This window comes from Podarcis erhardii (assembly GCF_964252035.2).
Source record: "Podarcis erhardii genome assembly, chromosome: 15".
Taxonomy (NCBI): domain Eukaryota; kingdom Metazoa; phylum Chordata; class Lepidosauria; order Squamata; family Lacertidae; genus Podarcis; species Podarcis erhardii.
In genome coordinates, this window is record NC_138505.1 from 41,073,326 (window position 1) to 41,095,530 (window position 22,205).

At 45.4% G+C, this 22,205-nt stretch overlaps 1 protein-coding gene across 2 annotated transcripts in view; it reads left to right on the forward strand.

The window, feature by feature from the left end:
- DNAH10 (dynein axonemal heavy chain 10) overlaps positions 1–22,205 on the forward strand; it is a 124,031-nt gene that overhangs the window by 56,597 nt on the left and 45,229 nt on the right. For both annotated transcript variants that reach the window (XM_081841542.1, XM_081841543.1), the window contains 6 exons: positions 1,653–1,844; positions 2,216–2,334; positions 2,877–3,035; positions 4,509–4,644; positions 5,009–5,128; positions 8,158–8,292. In XM_081841542.1, coding sequence (XP_081697668.1) covers positions 1,653–1,844; positions 2,216–2,334; positions 2,877–3,035; positions 4,509–4,644; positions 5,009–5,128; positions 8,158–8,292 — 861 coding nt within the window. The remainder of the gene's footprint in view (positions 1–1,652; positions 1,845–2,215; positions 2,335–2,876; positions 3,036–4,508; positions 4,645–5,008; positions 5,129–8,157; positions 8,293–22,205) is intronic.

The following is a 22,205-nucleotide window of genomic DNA, read 5'->3' on the forward strand; positions in this document are numbered from 1 at the left end:
AGAGGTGGGCATTGCCTGCAAGCCAATTAGGGCATGGGCATGTGGGCATTGGACTGGATCTTTAGCCACATGGGCACTCCATTAAGGGCATCCAGGAGGTTGACTCTGCCAGGAGTCCACACAGGGACTGATGGGCCAAAACACATCTCCCAATGGCAGGCCTGTGCGAGATTGTGGCACCCAATAACTCCCCAGCACAGGGCTGACCCCCTGGGTTCCTATCAGTCAGCGTGTAGGCTGCCTAATGTCAGATACGTGCGCGTAGCCAAACCTACTCTTACCTGTAATCAATAAAGTTGTGGCCTAATTCAACTCAATACCATTCTCCTGTGTTCATTTCCTTGGTCTCCTCTGCGCTGGCTGTGGATGTTATGCATCTGGGGCAGCAAAAGTAGCCTGGTGCAAGTGCTTGGCCAGAAGCTGTTGGCCTTTTATTTATTCAGGCAATTTCTAACGCACTTTGTGAAATACCATCCCAGAGCAAGGTGTAATTTCAAATAAATCATAATACACACTGAAACAAGAATTTATCATAAAAACAAATATGTGCTACAGTATAGCAATAAAATAATAATAATAAACCCAGATAGTCAGGCAAGGGCACAAACCCACAAATGAAGCAATTCAGCCACAGGCCTGGATGAATAAAATAGTTTTAAACTGGCACTTAAAAGCCATCAAAGTCAGTCTAGTGTGAAGGAAGGGCATTCGACATTCAACATTCAACATGCATATATCAAGAATGCCCTCTGATAGGTTGCTGCAGAGTGAATACTTGGCAGAAAGACTGGGAATGATACACATGGGAGAATCCTAAGCTGTATAGGGCTTTGTAAGGGTGGTTGGAGGATGTGTGGCGGCTAACAGATTGAGGTTGAATCCTGACAAGACAGAAGTACTGCCCTACGTTCCACAGGGTAGGTGCGACTATTGGGAAGGCCCTCTGCCTGGTTCCCTGTAACCTCACTCCTCAAAGCGAGGGAACCACCAGAAGGCCCTTAGAGGTGGATCTCAGTATCCAGGCTGAACAATGGTGATGGAGATCTTCCTTCAGGTATATAGGGCCAATGCCGTTTAGGATCTTAAAGGTCAGCACCAACACTTTGAATTGTGCTAGGAAACATACTGGAACCAGTGTAGATCCTTTAGGACTGGTTTTATATGGTCTTGGCGGTCACTCCCAGTCACCAGTCTAGTTGCCGCATTCTGGATTAGTTGTAGTTTCTGAGTCACCTTCAAAGGTAGCTCCATTTGCAGTAGTCCAAGCGGGAGATAACTAGAGTATGCACCACTCTGGTGAGACAGGTAGGGTCTCAACCTGTGTACCAAATGAGGCTGGTAGACAGCTGCCCTGGACACAGAATTGACCTGTGTCTCCATGGATAGTTGTGAGTTCAAAATGATTCCCAGGCTGTGCACCTGGTCCTGCGCACAGTTACTCCATTCAGGACCAGGGAGCCCCCCATATTCACCCGTCCCCTGTCCCTCCAAAAAAGTACTTCTGTCTTGTTTCAGCCTCAAACCTTTAACTGTTATGTGGTGAAAGGCAGCAGCTATTTGAGGGAGCTACTAAATTGGGGGCAGGGTGCTCAAGAAAACCTATTTTGCTCACTAAACATGTTAATTGCTTTTTACAACCACCATCACCCTAGGATGTGGTCCTGATGAGAGCTCTGCGAGACATGAATCTCCCAAAATTTGTTTTTGAAGATGTTCCTCTTTTTCTTGGCCTCATCTCTGACCTGTTTCCTGGACTTGATTGCCCTCGAGTACGCTACCCTAATTTTAATGATGCTGTTGAGCAAGTGTTGGCTGAAGGAGGCTACGTTGTCCTGCCAATTCAGGTATGAAAAAGAAACACAGCAAAATGGAAAGTATCATAAATGCCAGGCCACATTTTGGGGAGCCTGTATAAAAGGCAACCTTCAAGCCTGGCTCTGCTGCAGTGAGGTCTTCCATCCAGTCCATAAGTAGCAATAATAATCCTTTTAGGTGGCGGAAGACACTTCTTTCCATCATCTATTCAGATTATGATGACTTGGAATTTTCTTTTCTTTCTTTTACTTTCAACCTGGGGTATTTGGGTTATATCTTTTGACTTAAATTCTCCTAAAATGAAATTTTGTTGATTTATACAGTACTATTAGAAAAAAAAGGCTAATAGTGAGTTTAGCTGATGTATGCTCTATGAGGCCTTTTAATGGTTTTTTATCAGGTGGATAAAGTTGTCCAAATGTATGAAACTATGTTGACTCGTCATACTACAATGGTGGTTGGGCCGACAGGAGGCGGCAAGTCTGTGGTTATCAATACCTTGTGCCAGGCTCAGACCAAGTGAGTACAGATTATGAATACAGGTCGATAACTTGGTAAGACTTGTTGCTACCCCTTCCAAAGAGCAAGAGGATGAGAATAGACTTCCTCGCTTCCTCCACTTTCATGGGCATAGCCAGGGGGTGAGAAAGGCAGCAGCTTCGCCTCCCTAAATCAAGCAAATAAATAAAAATACTCAACCAGAAAGTAGAAACAATCAAGATATTTGAAATGGATGATGTTGTGGTGCATTCTAGCAATGCAATTGGCAACCCCACCGAGCAATAGGTGTGGCTTCCGTGAACTGACCAATTGTGTCAGTTGCTGAGGGGAAACAGTGAGGAGGGCTACTGCATTTAAGCTCTGCTTATGAGCTTTCCAGGGATATCTGGTAGCCACTGTGGAAAGCAGGATCAAGCTTTGATTTACTTTGATCTGATTCAGCAGGGCACCTCATGTTTTTATTGGGTACGAATTGTGAAGTGTTTGTATACAGGAGTTGCTTTGGCAAGTTCTACTGCAATGTGTTTTTCTTCTTAACTGCACCTCTGATGTCCATTTAGGCTGTCATTGGTGACCAAACTTTACACGCTGAACCCCAAAGCCATGAGTGTTATTGAGCTTTACGGAATCCTAGACCCCACCACACGAGACTGGACTGATGGAGTTTTGTCCAACATCTTTAGGGAAATCAATAAACCCACAGATAAAAAAGAGAGAAGGTAATTTCTTAAGGGTTAGACCAATATTTGTATTTGTGTTTAAACTGCATTATTAAGTTTTGTAACCAAACAAACATAAGAGAAAAATGACAGATTATAGATAAATTACAAGAGAATTAATGCAAGGCCAAGAGCACATTGTAATGTTATCATCAGGACAACAACAGAGAAGGGAAAACTAAAGAGAATCAGATTCAAAGAAATGCAGACAATACAATCAGCTTTTGGGGAAAAAGAGATAACATGGGATCATTGTGGGGTCATTAATAAAGTACTTGGCTGGATACCTATATCAAAAGAGCAGAGCTAAACATACTCTCCAGCAAGTGAGAGCCCCCAGCAGAGTTTTAAAACACAGAATCATGCATCACCCTGAAGTGTGAGGAATATAGGCTGTTAGACCTTTTAAATATCCTGTTCTAGTCACTTAACACTGCTTCCCACACCATTAATAAGTTTGAATACTTTACTTAACTCGTAAGATATGATTCATGCATTATTCCATACAGCTGCAAGAAAAACGCAGGTAGTATTCTGTATTTTGGGTTTACAAAATACAGAAACATATTTCTGAGCACACAAACAACTTGTAGAGAGCAAGCTCAGACACGTCCTATCTTGGTGAGTTCACAAGGTGAAAGAGAATGAACAAAGGAGGAAGCTTAACTTCCTTCCAGGTGAGGGGCATGGCCTAGCTGACTCTAGGAATGCAATTCTATTACCTTAACCACTTCATGCAAGCCGTATTCTTGCTAGCTATATTTGACTGCAATTTCCCACACAGCCAAAATCAGTTATTCACAAATCAGCATGAGTTTGAGGTAGAATAAAATTGTTTTCCTTGTCAGAAGTGAATGCAATAATATGATATCATATTTCTCCAAATTTGTCTGGCTCTTTTGCTTTTTTTCTCAATGTTTTCATTTTATGTGCTCATTTTCCCATCAAAGCAATTGATCAGCTTTTTGGTATACTTTCCAGTATTTTGTTAAATTTAATCTAGCAACCATCAGTAAGATTATCAGCTCTTTAAACATAATTTCTCCTATCCAGTACTTTTCAACCAAGGCTCCGTGGAATCTTTGGGTTGAGTGAGCTTTCCGTCAGGGGTTCTATGAAATTTTGGTTAATTTATTTGTTTTCATGTTTTTATTGTTTTGTTTTGTTTTGTTTTGTTTTGTTTTGTTTTGTTTTGTTTTGTTTAATGCTTCTGGGGGGGGGGAGTTGGACTTCACAGGATATTGTTCCATTACTGGAATTATTTAGTAGGGGAAAAGGATTGCAAACCTCTGGGTTAGACATTACACTTGCGGGTCCTTAATAGTTTCAGATTTGTTTTGCTGTAATTTCCCCTCATTTTCCCAATAACCTTCCTGCAATCCAGTGAAAGTACACAGATCAAAATGAATTAGAATAGAAGTGTTTTGGGGATGTGTCATTATATAAGTGCCTTTCTTTAATCTTTGTATACAGGTACATTTTATTTGATGGAGATGTGGATGCCCTCTGGGTAGAAAACATGAATTCTGTGATGGATGATAACAAATTGTTGACTTTGGCAAATGGGGAACGAATCAGACTCCAAGCCCATTGTGCCCTTTTATTTGAGGTAAGGAAGTCACTTCTGAAGTTTTGAAACAACAGATACTGATGGCCAGACATTTCATTAAATATAACAGCTCAAGTGACCCGTTATCCATCCATTTTGGTCTTGGGAGGTGGTGGTGTTTCTCCATTTTTATCGTATTTATTTATTTTACTGTTTTCTTACTCTTACACTCAGCTTTTCTTCTGAATTGCGCAGAGTGGGTTACATGTGGGTCTAGGCAGTCCTATATCCAAGTTCATTAGGGCCAAACTTACTTCACTTCAGAAACAGAATGCAGTATGCCAGCTTCCATTTTGTGGTGGAGGTTCTCCAGGCACGAGGCCACTCCTCCAACCAGTTTCCAGTAAATGTGCTTCCTTCCTAGGTTGGAGACTTACAGTATGCTTCACCTGCGACGGTATCACGCTGTGGGATGGTCTTTGTGGACCCCAAGAACTTGAGATACAAACCTTATTGGGAGAAATGGACGAACCAAAGAAGCAAGGTAGAAAATGTCTCCTTAGACTGAACTTGGAAGCATTTGTTGTAAATCACCAGTTACTGGTTTTCCAGTATATCCAGACAAGCTAATTTTTTTGTGAGGTTTCCAGACAAACTGAGTTCTCTGGTTGGGGTGCAGGATTTGGGAGGGTGTCCCAGGGGCCACAGGATATATCAGATACCCCTGTCCAGCTCTGGATATGGAGTTCCAGCACTGGAGAGGAAAATCCTAAGTTGGATTCCCCCCTTCTTGCTGCTGCTGAATCCTCTGATACACAGGCCTAGCCACTGTGGGTGCTCTGATGTTGGTAGAGCTCAAAGGAGATATAATTATAAATAATAAGAATGGATCACAGGGTGGTTTGCAATATAAAAACACAAACACACATAACATAGTAACAAACAAAAACAGTACCCTGCACTACACAGTTTAAAAGGGCACAGATGGCTTAATTAGCTGGGGAGAAGAGGAATGTTTCTGCCTGGTGCCTAAAGATATGCAATGAAGGTGCTAGGTGAGCCTCACTGGGGCGACCATTCCACAAGTGTGGAGCCACTGCAGAAAAGGCCTGTTCTCATGTTGCCACCTTCCAGACCTCTTGTAGAGGAGGCACAGGGTCTCTGGGTCAGGGTTTGGGTCAGATATGCCCAGGGAGGACCAAGAAACAGCTGGGATCCAAATGACCCACAGCCATCCCAGTCCCCTGACATGCTCCCATACCAGGAAAAGAATTACACACCTGGGTGTGTATTATTCTTCGGTCAGTGAGAGGAAGACATCTAGACATGGGTTGTCTCCATAACTACTTAGGACAGGCAGGGTCACATGATGCAGCTTTGAGAAGGATCCAGCCCAGTTCATTTGCTATCTTGCCTTGGTCACAGCAGCTGTACTTGTCTCTCTGCATTTCTCACTCTGCAATGTTTTTACTGATTTTTCTCTCCCAGCTCGATCACTCTTCCTCCTTCTTCTCTTTGAAAAACAACAAAAGCACTCACTTTTTCCTCACAGGTTTCCTTCCCTTCTCCCTGCAACCTTGAATCAGGAATGACTAAGCCTCCATGGGCTTGAGCAACATTATTAGTTTCTGGATATGTGTAAATATGGCATTTTGGACTGCTTTTTCCTTAGGATGCTAAGACAGTTCTTACTCATGTCAATCAATATTATTGCAGTTGATTGTCCTTGTAATGGGACGCGGGTGGCGCTGTGGGTAAAACCTCAGCGCCTAGGGCTTGCCGATCGAAAGGTCGGCGGTTTGAATCCCCGCAGCGGGGTGAGCTCCCATCTTTCGGTCCCAGCTCCTGCCCACCTAGCAGTTCGAAAGCACCCCTAAGTGCAAGCAGATAAATAGGGACCGCTTTCTAGCGGGAAGGTAAACGGCGTTTCTGTGTGCTGCGCTGGTGCTGGCTCGCCAGAGCAGCTTCGTCACGCTGGCCACGTGACACGGAAGTGTCTCCGGACAGCGCTGGCCCCCGGCCTCTTAAGTAAGATGGGCGCACAAACCTAGAGTCGGACACGACTGGCCCGTACGGGCAGGGGTACCTTTACCTTTACCTATCCTTGTAATAGATGCAGAAGTCTTTTTTGAGGTAGTGCATTGAGGAAGTCTCTGCTGTTCTCTTCTCTGCTCCTACAGTTGTGCTTCTGATGATATCCTGTGTTGGTCTCATCAAGAAAGGGACTGGAATTGGGGTCGGGGTGGTTGTATATCGTATTCCTTGACTCTGTGAACATTTCTGCTTTTGGACACTAGATGGTGTTGGGGCCTACCTAACAGACTGGTACCATCTAAAAGATGTTTTTATTGGACAACATACAGGGGTTATCAAACTTTTTCAGCAGGGGGCCGGTCCACTGTCCCTCAGACCTTGTGGGGGGCCAGACTATACTTTTCGGGGGGGGGGAATGAACGAATTCCTATGCCCTACAAACAATCCAGAGATGTATTTTAAATAAAAGGACACATTCTACTCATGCAAAAACACACTGATTCCCGGACCGTCCGCGGGCTGGATTTAGAAGGCGATTGGGCCGGATCCGGGCCTTAGTTTGCCTACCCATGGACAACAATGTTCCTTTCTGATAGCAGAATTGAAAAAACTGCCTGTCTAGCTACAATATTGGAACATGTAGGTAGGTTGACAGAACCTATCTACAGAGGTTCTGAGAGGTTGACAGAAAAGTGGAAATCTCCCACATGAAGAGCTTCCTTGAGTAATTCACTGGAGCACCTTTCAATTTTTATTTTTATTTTAAATCTCATTACTTTGGACGTTTTAGGAGAACTCACAACATAGCTGTCAACTTTTCCCTTTTCTTGTGAGGAATCCTATTCGGAATATGGGAATTTCCCTTAAAAAAGGGAAACGTTGACAGCTATGACTCACAATGTGATGTGAAGTCATGCCTTATTAGCAACTGCCAACAACAAAGAAATGGGGCAGGGAAATCCACAATTTGGGGAATTTCATTAGGTGCCATGAGGGCTTGGTGGCAAATTCCAGATAGATAGTTAAGATTTGGTTGGAAATCACCCTATCCTATTCCAGTCCTGTGTCCTCCATGGCATTTGGGCTTTCCTGCTCTTACTTCTGACTTACAAGAGCAGGTGTGTTGTGCCCTCCCTTCCATGGAGTAGATCTTGTTTTCCGTTTTGGAGGTGCTTCGCAAAACGAATTTCCTATGGGCTTGCTTTGCAAGACGAAAATGTCTTGCGAGTTCCTGCGGGTTTTTTCCCCTCCCCCCCTTTTTTCTAAGCCGCTAAGCCGCTTATCTGCTTATCCGATAAGCCGCTAAAAGGCGCTAAAAGCCGCTAATCCGCTAAGCCGTCAATGGGCTTGCTTCGCAAGACGAAAAAACCGCTAGACGAAGAGACTCGCGGAACGGATTAATTTCGTCTTGCGAGGCACCACTGTATTTAGAAGAGGTTGATCCACAATCACAAGAGGGGAAGAGTATATCCCTCTGTACAGGAAGATACAAATAAAATGGATACATTAGAATTACTTTGTTTTGATTTTGTTCCTCAGCAAGAAAAACAACTCTTAGATAGATTATTTGCCAAATATGTACCCTACCTGATTGAAATGATCGTAGAAGGAATTGTCGATGGACGGCAAGGGGAGAAATTAAAGACCATTCTTCCACAGACAGATCTCAATATGGTAAGAAATACCGGCTTTGCAAATTAATATAAACATTTACAATGGAGGTTCTTCAAGCAGTGAACAGTGCAATAAACTTTTCAAACTTCAGGCATATGTCTAAGGAGAATTTAGTAGGACTACCCTTCCCGCCCCCTTTTCTGGACTAGAGTAAGATTTGGAGAGATTTATATAGACTGAATTTGAAATTTTACGGAAGATTCCAAGACATGGTCTGAAATAGAAAAACTCTCCTTCAGGGTTTGGTCAACAATGAGAAATAGCTCAGCTCCATTTATGACATTTGCTCCGAGCATCACAGTTTACTGCACTTAAGTATTAGGGCTCTTGACTAATAAAATGAATATTAGTTGTCTAATCAAATGAGTTTTAATTGAATACCTAATAAATTAAATGTGCACAAATGTGCATTGGACTAAAACAATAGTTTTTGAACAAAATGTATAAGGGGTAAGATTTTTTTTATTTATAAGACTCTTTACGTCTTATAATCAGGGTGATGTACATCAGCATAAAAACCTTTAAAAGCAGTGCAAACCACTCAATAAAAAACTGGCTACTCAATGAAGTTTTAAACAACTGTATCAGCCTATTGGCATTAAAGTCTTTAAGAGATGATTGAAAGTCAGAAGCAAGGATACCTGCTGAATCTCTCCTGAAAGAATTTTCTATAGCATGGGACCAACATCATTAAATGTCTGATTTCTTGTTGAGGCCATTGTGGCTTCTGTGATACTGGGCACAACCAACAGTGCTGCTCTAGATAATCTCAGGGATCAGGGCATGAGCCAGTGTGCTATAGTGGCCAGAGTGTCCCTGCTCAGCCATGAAGCTCACTGACTCTCATCCTTATGAAGAGAACCGGATGCCACTTTGAGCTCCTTAGAGAAAAAAGTGGGTTATAAATTCAATAAATAAAAAATGAAAATAAAATTATTTAAAAATAAATAAATAATACTTCAAAAAATCTCAATGACCAGGTTTAGACAGTCCTTAGGGGTCTTGGACTCAAGCTGTAAGATCAGCTTGCAAGATCAGTGCAAGATTTCTACTGAATTACGTCCACCTGCTTGTGCAAAAGGAACTCCAGTTGCACAATGGGACTTCCAGTTTCTACTCTCCAGCCCCCACTTCTGCTCTGGCAAGACCCCAACTTCCCTAAGCAGATTTGGAGGGCATGCAGGTGGCTGGAGTGGGTAGAAACCCCATGGAGGTACTCCATTGCATCATTGGATTTCATACACTGTATTTTAGGTGGTGCATATTGCAGCAGCTGCCATTTTAGAAGAGTCATTCCCTTTTATGTGAGAAGAAAGGGCAATTCCTCTTCTAAGAGGTACCTGTCATCTGCAAATTTTTAAATAAGTATTTACATTTTAAAAAGCAATATTTTGGGGACTTCCGGTGGAGCGCGAGCCCGTCGCAAGCGAGGGATTTTTCCGCTAGAGGAATCCCAGCTCTTTCGGTCGAAACGGGGGGTTATTGGGTGAAATAACCCCCCCATAAAGCCTCTGGAGGGTGTTCAGAGGGTCAGGTTCCCGGCAGTGCCTAGAGCTAACCTACCGGCCATCAGGTAACCCCGAAAAGGGGCGAAGAGCATGGAGGGAGGATCAGCAGGCTATCGGGAAGCCATTGCTATGGCCGATTAGCGAAGCCCCGACCTTGCAAGGAACAGCGCTCCGCTCTCAAATTTAAGAAATTCAGACTCAACAAAATTATAATTTGGAAGAAATAACATTGAGGAAGGTTCCGTAACTAAAAAGGATTAATACAGAGTTCAGCTGTCATCTGGAATCAGTGCAGACGCAGCATTGTAAGCAGAGCTGGAAATTGAAAGTGAGTTGCCGCTAGCGGCTATTGTTTCTGTTTCTCTCTAAACTTTTAGAACTAAAGTTAAAAAGTATAAAAGAGACTTTGGAAGAGGTTACAAGGACACAGGAAGATTATTACAGTAAAAGGGGGATCAGAAAGTTACTATAGTGGCAAATAGACGTCTTTGGTGTAGCGGAGGATATAGAAGGCTTGAAGCATTTTCCCACTTTCACTTTTAGAGACAAAGAGCCGCGTTGGAAGGAGAGCCTTCGACTCCATTGTTAAGAGTTAAAAGGCTGCTGTTGTAGAGGGAGAATTAAAGCCTCTCTTCATCTTTTGGTCGATATAGACTCTTAAGAGGACAAAATTAAATATAGCATAATCTGGAATTGATGTGGTTTTCCCTTTATTTTTATTTTTTTCCTTTTGAGACTGACATTTATATGAATTTTAGATCTACGCCACTTATCTGGACTTCAGTTCCCTAGTGGATGGAATGAGACATTACAACTTGTTTTTCTATGATTTTCCTTGCCAGTGGAATATTTTTAAGAAACAGGAAATCTGACTTCTCCCACTTCATGTTTTGGGTGCTATGTGGAATACTCCTTCTGGGACTCTACTGATTCATCTTTAAAAGTATTTAAATATATTTTGGAATTAATACCAACTAGACAATTAAGAATCATTTTTCTGAGTTGATATTAGAGGCTATAAAATATTTGGATTTTTGAAAAATCATTTTTGGAAAATAACTATATTTGGACATTATATTTGAATTATAAAAGAAATTATTTGGATTACGATCTTCTTGGATCATAAATGGATTACAATTTTATATGGGAGGAAGTGCAAGAGAAGATTCTAATTAAGGATTAGCCCGATTGGGGGCAAGAAGACTGTCCTATACTTTGGTTTGGATTTTGGATTTGGCCTCTCCTTTTCTCCTTTGAAGTTATTAAAAGGAGATAATCTGACAATTTACCTATCTGGGTACCCCTTCTCTCAAAAGTCACCCCTCCCTACATACTGTATTTTTCTTTTTTCTTTTTTTTACCAATTTAAAATCATTCACTACTACTCTACTCCCTATTTTACTCCCTACTCTACTCCCTACTTTTTTGGAAGTGACATATCATAAATCAAAAATTGAAATTAATTGTTTAAAGTGTATCAGCTGAATTTGGTATACAATAATTGACTATTGGCTAATTTAATGAACAGGGTTTTCTACTGTATAGCAGTTCAGTGAAGGATTGGGGAGGGAGGTTGTAGAAGGTAGAAATGGCACACCAACAGAAGAAAGGGGTGGAGGGGGTGACACCGACAGAAAGGAGAGCATCTAAGCAAGAATCGGACTTCAAAGCACAAATATTGAAAATGTTTGCAGAAATTAAGCAAAGTGAAAAGAATCTGGAAACAAAATTAGAGCAAGTGGATAGTAAAATTGGCAAAATGGACAAAAAAATTGATGAGACGGTCAGTGAACTGAAAGGACAAATAAGAGAGGTTTAAAAAAGAACTTTATCATTTGAAGAAGGGATGAAAAAGGTTAAATTAGAAATGAAAGAGGTGAAACGGGAAGAAAAGAAGATGAAAGTGGAGATGATGGAAATAAATAAAGCACAGGAAGATATTAAAGATGCGATGACTGTTAATGAACTGAGACAGAGGGAGGTGAATCTGAGGCTGAGATCTGTGCCGGAGATACAGAACAAAGATATTAAAGAGAGATTGATAATGGAGTTAGCGCAATGGCTGGAGTTACCAGCAGAAGGAGTTGTAAAAACAGTATAAAGTGCATTTAGAATGAAAGTGAGATCAAACAAAGCAAGGAAATTTCCAGGGGACTGTTTAATTACATTTAAAGACAGAGAAATGAGAAGTTTGATATTACAGAAGAACAGAGAGAAAAGATTGTACATAGATGGAAATTACATAATCATTTTTAAAGATATACCAATAAGATTGCTGAAACCAAGAGACCCATACAAGCCATTGGTACAGATTCTTAAGAAAAACAAAATTGATTTTAAGTGGGAATTCCCTGAGGGAGTCTCGTTTTTCTACAAAAGTAAGAAGCACAGGTTAATAAACCCAGAAGAAACTGAATTTTTTGAGAAAATACAAGGAACTAAAGGCAGAAGAGGAAGAAGCCAAGGGTGCAAACGGAGGGGCAGGATCTAAGGAAGAGTCAGAATCGGGGGAGGAAAAAGAAGAGAATGGAAAGAAGTCGGATGAAGAGGTAGAAGAAGGAGAAGGAGAGGAAAAGGATACGTTATAAGAAAATTAATTTAAATTTATTTAATTGGAATCCATCATGGCGCTAAGATTATGGAATTGGAATCTTAATGGGATGAATGATAAGAAAAAACGAAATAAAATTGAACAATTTTTGAAAAAGAAAAATTTGGACATTATATGTTTACAAGAAACACATGTGGCAAGGAAACATAGAAAAATACTGATTAATAAAAGATTAGGGAATGAATTTGTATCTTTGGACAAAGAAAAAAAGAGGGGTAGTTCTATATATCAAAAATAAAATCGAATCTCAACAAATCTTTAAAGACGAAGAAGGAAGAATTATAGCAGTCCAGATCAAATGGCAAGGTGAAAATTTGATCATTGTCGGGATCTATGCACCTAATGGAAACAAGACTGATTTCTACAAAATCTTGGAAGAAAAACTATTTGATTATATGGATCAAAAAATTATAATAATGGGAGACATGATTTCCTATTTCATTAGAAACGGACAGACTAAGAAAAGGAACAAATAAGGAAGGGAAACTACCTAAGACTTTTTTTACGATGACTAAGAACTGCGGTTTGATTGACATTTGGAGACTCAGACACCCATTGGAGAAGCAATTTACTTATTATTCGAAACCAAATCAGTCAATGTCTAGAATAGATCAAATATGGGTTTCGAATGAACTGACACCAAGAATCCAACAAATTGAAATACAACCTAAAGTAATTTCGGATCATAATCCAATAAAAATGGAATTAAAAGGTTTTGAGGAAAGGACTTATAGATGGAGAATCAATGAACACCTATTAGATGATCAGCAAACTCTAGAAAAAGCACGAAAGAAACTAACGGAATATTTTGTGGACAATATCAACAAAGGGACAAAGATGAATGTGGTCTGGGACGCAAGCAAAGCAGTTATGAGAGGCTTTTTCATTCAGCAGAATTCATTGAGGAATAAAAATAGAGAAAAAGGAAAAAAAGAAATTTTGAAGCAGATTATGGACAGTGAACAAAAACTAATTAGAAAACCAAATAACCTAAAAATTAAACAAGAAATCAAGACCTTACAAACTCAATTTGCAATGATAATAAACAAAGAAGTGGAATGGAACATAAAAAGGTTGAGACAGAAAAACTTCGAATTTGCTAACAAATCAGGCAAATGGTTAGCGTGGCAAATTAAAAAGAGAAAGGAACAAAACACAATTAATAAAATCATTGTAAATGGTGAAGAGATAGTTAATCCGAAAGAAATCAGAAAAGGATTCTTGGACTTTTATAGACAATTATATAAAAATAAAGAAAGGAACAATAGAAAGAAAATAGAAAGATTTTTAAAAGAAAAAAAGGTGCAGAAGATCCCGACAGAACAAAAAGACCAGCTGAGTGCCCCAATAGAAATGGACGAGATAAAGGAGACTATAAAAGAATTGAAGAGAGGAAAGGCCCTGGGACCAGATGGATTTACATCAGGTTATTACAAAGAAATGAGAGATGTATTGTCGACACCATTGAAAGAAGTTATGAATAATATTTTAAAAGAGAGATCCCAGATACACGGAAAGAAGCATTTATTACCTTGATTCCAAAACAAGATTCGGATTTAACACAAGTCAAAAACTATAGGCCTATTTCATTATTGAATACGGATTACAAAATATTTGTAGGGATTTTAGCGAAGAGAATGAAAAAGATATTGTTGAAAATCATCCATAAAGATCAAGCAGGTTTCCTTCCAGGCAGACAAATGAAAGATAATATAAGGAATATAATTAATATTTTGGAATATCTGACTGCCAGGAATGAGAAACAAGCGATATTAATGTTTGTGGATGCAGAAAAGGCCTTCGACAATATAGTATGGGATTTTATGCTGAAAAATTTAGAGTACATGGATGTGGGGAAAGAGTTCTTCAATGGAATTAAGGCAATATACACAGAACAGAGAGCTAAACTGCTAGTCAATAATGTAATTACAGAGGGTATAAAAATATCAAAAGGAACAAGACAGGGTTGTCCGCTCTCGCCATTATTATTTATAACGGTCCTAGAGGTCTTTTTAAGTGTGATTAAACAAAATAAATCCATTAAAGGGGTAACAGTGGGGCAGAATGAATATAAAGTGAAAGCCTTTGCCGATGATCTGGTTATAACAATTGAAGAACCACTGGAAAGTGTAAAAGAAGTTTTGGAGGAAATAGAACAATTTGGAAAAATGGCAGGATTTAGATTGAATAAGAAAAAGACTAAAATAATTGCTAAAAATATGGAACAAAATAAGATAGAAATAATGCAACAACAGACAGAGATAGAGGTTGTGAAAAAAGTAAAATATTTGGGGATTTGGTTAACACCCAAAAATATTGACCTGTTCCAGAATAATTATGTACCGGTTTGGAAGGAAATAAGGAAAGATCTAGAGGTGTGGGGCAGAATGAAACTGTCCTTTTGGGGCAGAATTTCCACGATAAAGATGAGTGTGCTTCCAAAGATGTTATTTTTATTTCAGACTATCCCCATTATAAAGGGGATAGGGATCTTTAAAGAGTGGCAAAAAGTGATTTCAAGGTATATCTTGCAGGGCAAGAAGTCAAGAATAAAATATAAGTTATTAACAGATGCGAAAGAAAGAGGAGGCTTTGCCCTGCCAGATATGAAACTGTATTATGAAGCAGCATGTCTTTGCTGGTCAAAAGAATGGATAAAATTAGACAATAAGGAATTATTAGACCTTGAAGGTTTTGATAACAGATTTGGATGACATGCTTACCTATGGTGTGATAAGAAGAAAATTCATAAAGGTTTTGGGAACCACATCTTCAGGAATTCGTTGATAGAGGTATGGGACAGGTACAAAAATTTATTGGAACCAAAAGTTCCACACTGGCTATCTCCGTTAGAAGTTATGAGTGTAAAGAAAATTAATATGAGAGGTAATTGGATCACATATGGTGAAATGGTGATTAAAGAGGAGGGAAAATGGAAGTTAAAGCCATATGAACAAATTAAAGAACATGTATATGATTGGTTGCATTATTTACAGGTTAATGAAATTGTGATGGTTATGGGTGGGTTACTTGTGTGTAAACTGCCTTCACTTCAGTTTGATCGTTTGCTCAACCATGTTAAGGGTTAGAGCTCGCCCTCCGTGACCTGTTAGTCACTTGCAGAATCCGTCAGTGGGCGTTTCTTGAATCTCTTCCAGCATAAAAGCTGTTTGACCCCAAGTCTCCGCCTATGTTCCCTGCGCGGAACACGTCTGCACAGGTAAGGGGACGGCAAGGGCGTGCCAGCGCTCTCTCCGCTGGTCTCGGTTGAAGGGTCTCGGAGCCCTGACACCGATTCCTCCATCTCCCTCTCCTCTCTATTGGTGTCACGCTGAATTCCTTCCCCCCGACTGGTTCCCTCTCCGGCATCGCTCTGGAGCCCTGCCTCCGCTTTTCTCTCTGATGTCAGTTCCCTGACAGAAATGTTTTAAAAAGACATAAAAGAATGTGGATATGGAGAAAAAGATTCAAAGTTTCAAGTAGATATAATAAATAATGAATGTAATTTTTTTTCAAAAATGTATAAAATACTGTTGGAATGGAACATGAAAGATGAAGAGGTTAAATCGGCAATGATACAATGGGCCAAAGACTTCGGTTATAATATACAATTTGATGATTGGGAAAAATTGTGGAAAGAAAATCTGAAATTTACTGCATGTTGTGATGGCCTGGGATTCCGATTCAGAGGATGAACCAGAGGAATCCCAGCCTGCACAGGAGTCCCCGCCTCCAGGGCCGGCTGAACTGGGGCAAGGCCTAGATGCTGAAGAGCCTGCACCTGTGGCAGAGCACCAGGAGCTGGCCCCAGGTGAAACCCTTCAGGCCCCAGAGGGGCTTGAGGACTCAGTGGCTACAGGTGAGCCTCCTCCAGGGCCCAGTAACCCTTCGGCCTCTCCTGATCTGCAGAGGCTTAGGGCAGAGAGGCGAAGGGAACTGGTTGCTCCCAGGAGGAGTGCTCGCCTTAAGGCCAGAGGAGGCGGGGCTCCTGGGGGCCGGGACCGCCCCTGGCCTTAGAAGAGGATAAAAGCCCAGTCAGCCCGGTCCCAGGTTGCGGGAGCAACGTCGTTGTTGGCTTTGGACCTTCCTGTGTTCTTGATCCCTGCTTGGCCTCCTGTTCCTGACCATCCGGTGCTCCTGTTCCCTGCTCGGCCTCCTGTTCCTGACCATCCGGTGTTCCTGTACCCTGCTCGGCCTCCTGTTCCAGCGTTCCTGTTCCCCGCCCGGCTCTCCGCCTCGGACCTCGCCCCTCTTCGTGTGGACTCAGACTACGCTCAAGGTACCTTTCCCCCGGGTCCAGCACAGTTTGCTCCCGCCACACCTGCACTCCCCCTTCGTTGGGGTGCGTTCGGGAAGAGCCAGAGGCCATGGCTGACCAGGTGGCTGCGCTGGTGGCTTTGGCCCAGAAGAACCAGGCCTTGACTCACACCGTGCAGCAGCTCAGCGACGCGGTTACGGCACTTCAGCAGCGCTTGGAAGCCCTACCGGCTCCTGGGGCCGACGCCCCGGCTCCTGGCAAGTACCCAGTGGCTTTGCCCGAGAAATTTGATGGAGCCCCGGCCAGCTTTCCCATGTTCCTCGCCCAAGCCAAGCTGTATATTCAGGGGCGAGCCCGGAACTTCCCTGACGACCGCACCAAGGTGCACTTTTTGATTAGTTTGTTAAAGGACCAGGCGGCCAAGTGGGCGTTGCCGCTACTCAGGCAAGACTCCCCCTTGCTGGCAGACTATACGGGGTTTTGCAATCTTTTGGAGGCCGCGTTCGGCAACCCCCAGAAAGGGAGTCAAGCCAACCGGGCGATTCGGCAGTTGAAACAGGGCGAGTCCACGGTGGCCGCATATACCACGGAGTTTCGGCTGTTGGCACAGGACTTGACCTGGAACGACTCGGCATTGCGGGACCAGTATCTCGAAGGGCTTTCGGACGAGATACTGGACCAGCTGGCCACAATGGAACGCCCCACCACGCTAGACACTCTCATTCAACGGAGTCTACAGATAGACGACCGGCTGGAGGATCGTCGCCAGGCCCGGGGCCGACGACACCTCCAGTTCTCGGCACCAGTTTCTTCCGGCAGCCCCACGGTCACAACTGAGTTATCGGAAGAGCCTATGCAGCTCGGGGCAGTGCGGCCACGCCTTTCCCCCGCAGAGAAGGTGCGGCGTCGGGAGGGGAATCTATGTCTCTACTGTGGCGGAAGTGGACACTACGCTCGGTCCTGCCCTGAGAAACGCCAGCCGCAGGGAAACCGCCAACCCCCAGTAGCTGATGGCCCTAGCTACCGGGGGTCCCAAACAGCGCAGAATGGGCCCGCACCAATGGACTTGCAACATCTTATGGTTCCGGTACGTTTATACCCTCCAGGTGGGCCCTGGATTCTTACCCATGCTTTGGTGGATTCAGGAGCAACCCGTTCTTATATGGATGCTGCTTTTGCTGCCCATCATCAGGTGCCACTTCGGAACAAGCCAGAACCGGTCCAGGTGGAAGCAATTGACGGACGGCTTCTACGTTCAGGAGCCGTTACTCAGGAGACCCAGCCCCTGGTCCTGTGTCTCCAGCAGCACCGGGAGTTGCGAACTTTGGACATTGCCTCTATGCCCCGGTTCCCCCTCGTGCTCGGGATGGACTGGCTGGAAGCTCACAACGTTCAGATTGACTGGGTCAAACGGACTGTGCACTTCCCAGACCCATGTTCCCATGCTCAATCCGAGACGCTGGCGGCCGCGCCCACGGAGGAGGCAGCACCCACGCTCCCAGCCGTGTACCAGGACTACCAGGACGTGTTCGAGGAACGGGGGGCAGACCAGCTGCCGCCGCATCGGCCTTTTGACTGCGGCATAGACCTCCAGCCCGGAGCGCCCTTACCAGTGAGTCGCTTATATTCTCTAACAGAGCCAGAGCGCGAGGCTTTGCAGGACTTCTTGCGCAAGAACCTGGAGCGTGGGTTCATTAGGCCTTCCACCTCGCCTACCGCGGCACCAGTGCTCTTTGTTAAGAAGAAATGTGGGGAACTTCGCCCTTGCCATGATTACCGAGCCCTGAACAAAATTACCATCCCAGACCGGTACCCCTTGCCCCTTATCTCGGAGTTGCTGGAGCGGGTGCAAGGGGCACAGGTGTTCACCAAGCTGGACCTCCGGGGGGCCTACAACTTGATTCGGATCCGAGCCGGGGATGAGTGGAAGACAGCATTTGGGACCCGGTACGGGCAGTTCGAATACTTGGTTATGCCTTTCGGTTTGTGCAACGCGCCTGCTGTGTTCCAACGCTACATCAACCACGTGTTCCAGGACTTGTTAGACAAGTACGTGGTGGTGTACTTGGATGACATACTGGTTTACTCCCGTGACCCGGCTCGCCATGAGGGACATGTCCGGACCGTGCTGCAGCGCTTGCGTGAGCACCGTTTGTACGCAAAGCTCAGCAAGTGCGAGTTCCATCAGCGGACTGTGGACTTCCTTGGACACCGGCTCTCTCCAGATGGGGTGCAGATGGACCCTGGGAAGGTGGCAGCGGTTCGAGAATGGGCGGCACCCCGGAACCGCAAGGACCTACAGCGTTTCCTGGGGTTCGCCAACTACTACCGGACCTTCATCGCAGATTATGCTCATCGCACCACCCCGTTGACCCGGCTACTGCGCCCAAAGACGCCGTTTTCCTGGGACAAGGAGGCAGAGGAGGCGTTTCAGGGGTTGAAGGCCTGTTTCCAGAGGGCGCCAATCTTACAACATCCTGACCCCTCTCGACCCTTTGTGGTGGAGACCGACGCCTCCAGTACGGCTCTCGGTGCCGTCTTGTCTCAACAGAATGGACCTGAAGCGCCACTCTTACCCTGTGCCTTCTATTCCCGCCAGCTCCTACCAGCGGAGTGTAACTATACTGTGTGGGAGCGGGAACTACTGGCCATCAAGGTGGCCTTTGAGGTCTGGCGCCACCATCTTGAGGGGGCACGACATCCGGTGGAGGTGAGAACCGACCACCGGAACCTGGAGTACCTCCAGACCACCCGCAAGCTGAACCAAAGACAGATCCGGTGGGCGTTGTTCTTTTCCCGGTTCCAGTTCCGGATCCGCTACATCCCTAGCTCTCAGAACCAGAAGGCGGATGCCCTGTCCCGGAAACCTGAAGACAACGCAGACACGGTACAGCAAGCAGATCCCACCACGATCCTACCTCCAGCTGCATTCCTGGCCACCCAGGAGGCGGAGCCACTGCAGGCTCGGGTGCGGAAACAGCAGCGGGTCGACGCTTGGGCCCAGGAACGACTCCAGGAGCTGGCTGAAGGGTCCAGCCCACAGTATCCGGGGCTGGTCCTGCATCAGGGCCTTCTGCTGCACCACGGTCGTCTGTACATCCCGCCAGGGCCACTGCGGCTGGAGGTTCTCCGGATGGCCCATGATGCCCCAGCAGCGGGGCACTTTGGACGGTATCGGACCACCCATCTGGTCAGTCGTGAGTTTTGGTGGCCCCGCCTGAAGGCTGACGTGGCTCGATACGTTGCTGGTTGTGATGTCTGCCGGCGCGCCAAGGGCCCTACCGGGCGACCCCCCGGCCTACTTCAGCCATTGCCAGTTCCACCGCGCCCTTGGCACACGGTTTCGTTGGACTTTGTAGTGGACTTACCCCCGTCTCGTGGTTGTACCTGCCTCCTAGTTTTCTCCGACCATTTCACCAAGATGGTGCACTGCGCCCCCTGCCCATCTGTACCCACAGCCAAGGAAACCGCTCAGCTGTACCTTCAGCATGTCTTCCGCCTGCATGGCCTACCTGAGCGCGTGGTGTCCGACCGGGGCGTTCAGTTCACATCCCGGTTCTGGCGAGCATTACACCAGACCCTCGGGACAGAGGTCTGCCTCTCGTCAGCCTACCACCCACAGACCGATGGCCAGACGGAACGGGCGAACGCGGTGCTGGAGCAGTACCTCCGGTGTTACTGCAGCTACCAGCAGGATGACTGGGTCGACCACCTGGCATTGGCGGAGTTCGCCTACAACAACGCGGTGAATGCGTCCACCCAGCAGACCCCGTTCCAGGCCAGTTACGGTTATCATCCACGGCTGTTTCCAGATGTGCTGCCGGCATCCGCGGTCCCGGCGGTGACGGAGTGGCTTCAAGAGCTCCAGTCCCAGCAACAGCTTTTGGTGGAGCAACTGCACCAGGCCAAGGAAGCGTACAAAGCCCAGGCCGACCGCCACCGCCAGGTGGGGCCGGAACTTCGCGTCGGTGACCTGGTTTGGCTCTCCACTCGCCACCTCCACCCTTCTCGACCTTCGCGGAAGTTGGACGCCCGATTCACCGGCCCGTTCCCTATCGTGGACCAAGTCTCTCCTGTGGCATTCCGTCTCCGGTTACCCGCAACCCTGAAGGTTCACCCGGTCTTCCACAGGTCCCTTCTGAGTCCAGTGGCCCCACCCGACGAGTTCCACCCGAACCGTCCCCGACCGCAGCCAGTGTTGGTTCAGGGAGAGCCTGAGTACGAGGTGGAACGCATCCTGGACTCCCGATACCGCAGGGGAAAGCTGCAGTATCTCATTGACTGGAAGGGGTACGGACCGGAGGACCGTTCCTGGGAACCAGCGGCCAACGTCCACGCACCTGCCTGCCTCCGAGAGTTCCATGCGATGTACCCCGGCAAGCCGGGTCCGGACCCTCGGTTGAGGGGGGGGCCTGGGAGGGGGGATGGTGTGATGGCCTGGGATTCCGATTCAGAGGATGAACCAGAGGAATCCCAGCCTGCACAGGAGTCCCCGCCTCCAGGGCCGGCTGAACTGGGGCAAGGCCTAGATGCTGAAGAGCCTGCACCTGTGGCAGAGCACCAGGAGCTGGCCCCAGGTGAAACCCTTCAGGCCCCAGAGGGGCTTGAGGACTCAGTGGCTACAGGTGAGCCTCCTCCAGGGCCCAGTAACCCTTCGGCCTCTCCTGATCTGCAGAGGCTTAGGGCAGAGAGGCGAAGGGAACTGGTTGCTCCCAGGAGGAGTGCTCGCCTTAAGGCCAGAGGAGGCGGGGCTCCTGGGGGCCGGGACCGCCCCTGGCCTTAGAAGAGGATAAAAGCCCAGTCAGCCCGGTCCCAGGTTGCGGGAGCAACGTCGTTGTTGGCTTTGGACCTTCCTGTGTTCTTGATCCCTGCTTGGCCTCCTGTTCCTGACCATCCGGTGCTCCTGTTCCCTGCTCGGCCTCCTGTTCCTGACCATCCGGTGTTCCTGTACCCTGCTCGGCCTCCTGTTCCAGCGTTCCTGTTCCCCGCCCGGCTCTCCGCCTCGGACCTCGCCCCTCTTCGTGTGGACTCAGACTACGCTCAAGGTACCTTTCCCCCGGGTCCAGCACACATGTACTGCGTTGAAGGAAAATGTTATGAAAATGTTTTACAGATGGTATATCACGCCGGTAAAATTAGCAAAAATGTATAAGACATGTAATAAGTGTTGGAAATGTAAAGAAAAAGAAGGAACATTTTACCATATGTGGTGGGAATGTAAGAAGCTGAAAGGTTTCTGGGATGTGATTTATAATGAATTGAAAAAGATGTTAAAATTTACTTTTGTGAAGAAACCAGAAGCCTTTCTTTTAGGAATTACAGGAAAAGAAATAAGAAGAAAAGACTGTAAACTCTTTCAGTATGCAGTTACAGCGGCAAGCATTTTATTGGCTCAAAAATGGAAACAAGAGGAATTACCGACAATAGAAGAATGGAGATTGAAATTGACAGACTATGCGGAATTGGACAAATTAACTGGCAAAATCAGATATGCCCAAGACCAAAGGTTCATCGAAGACTGGGGAAAGTTTGTAGA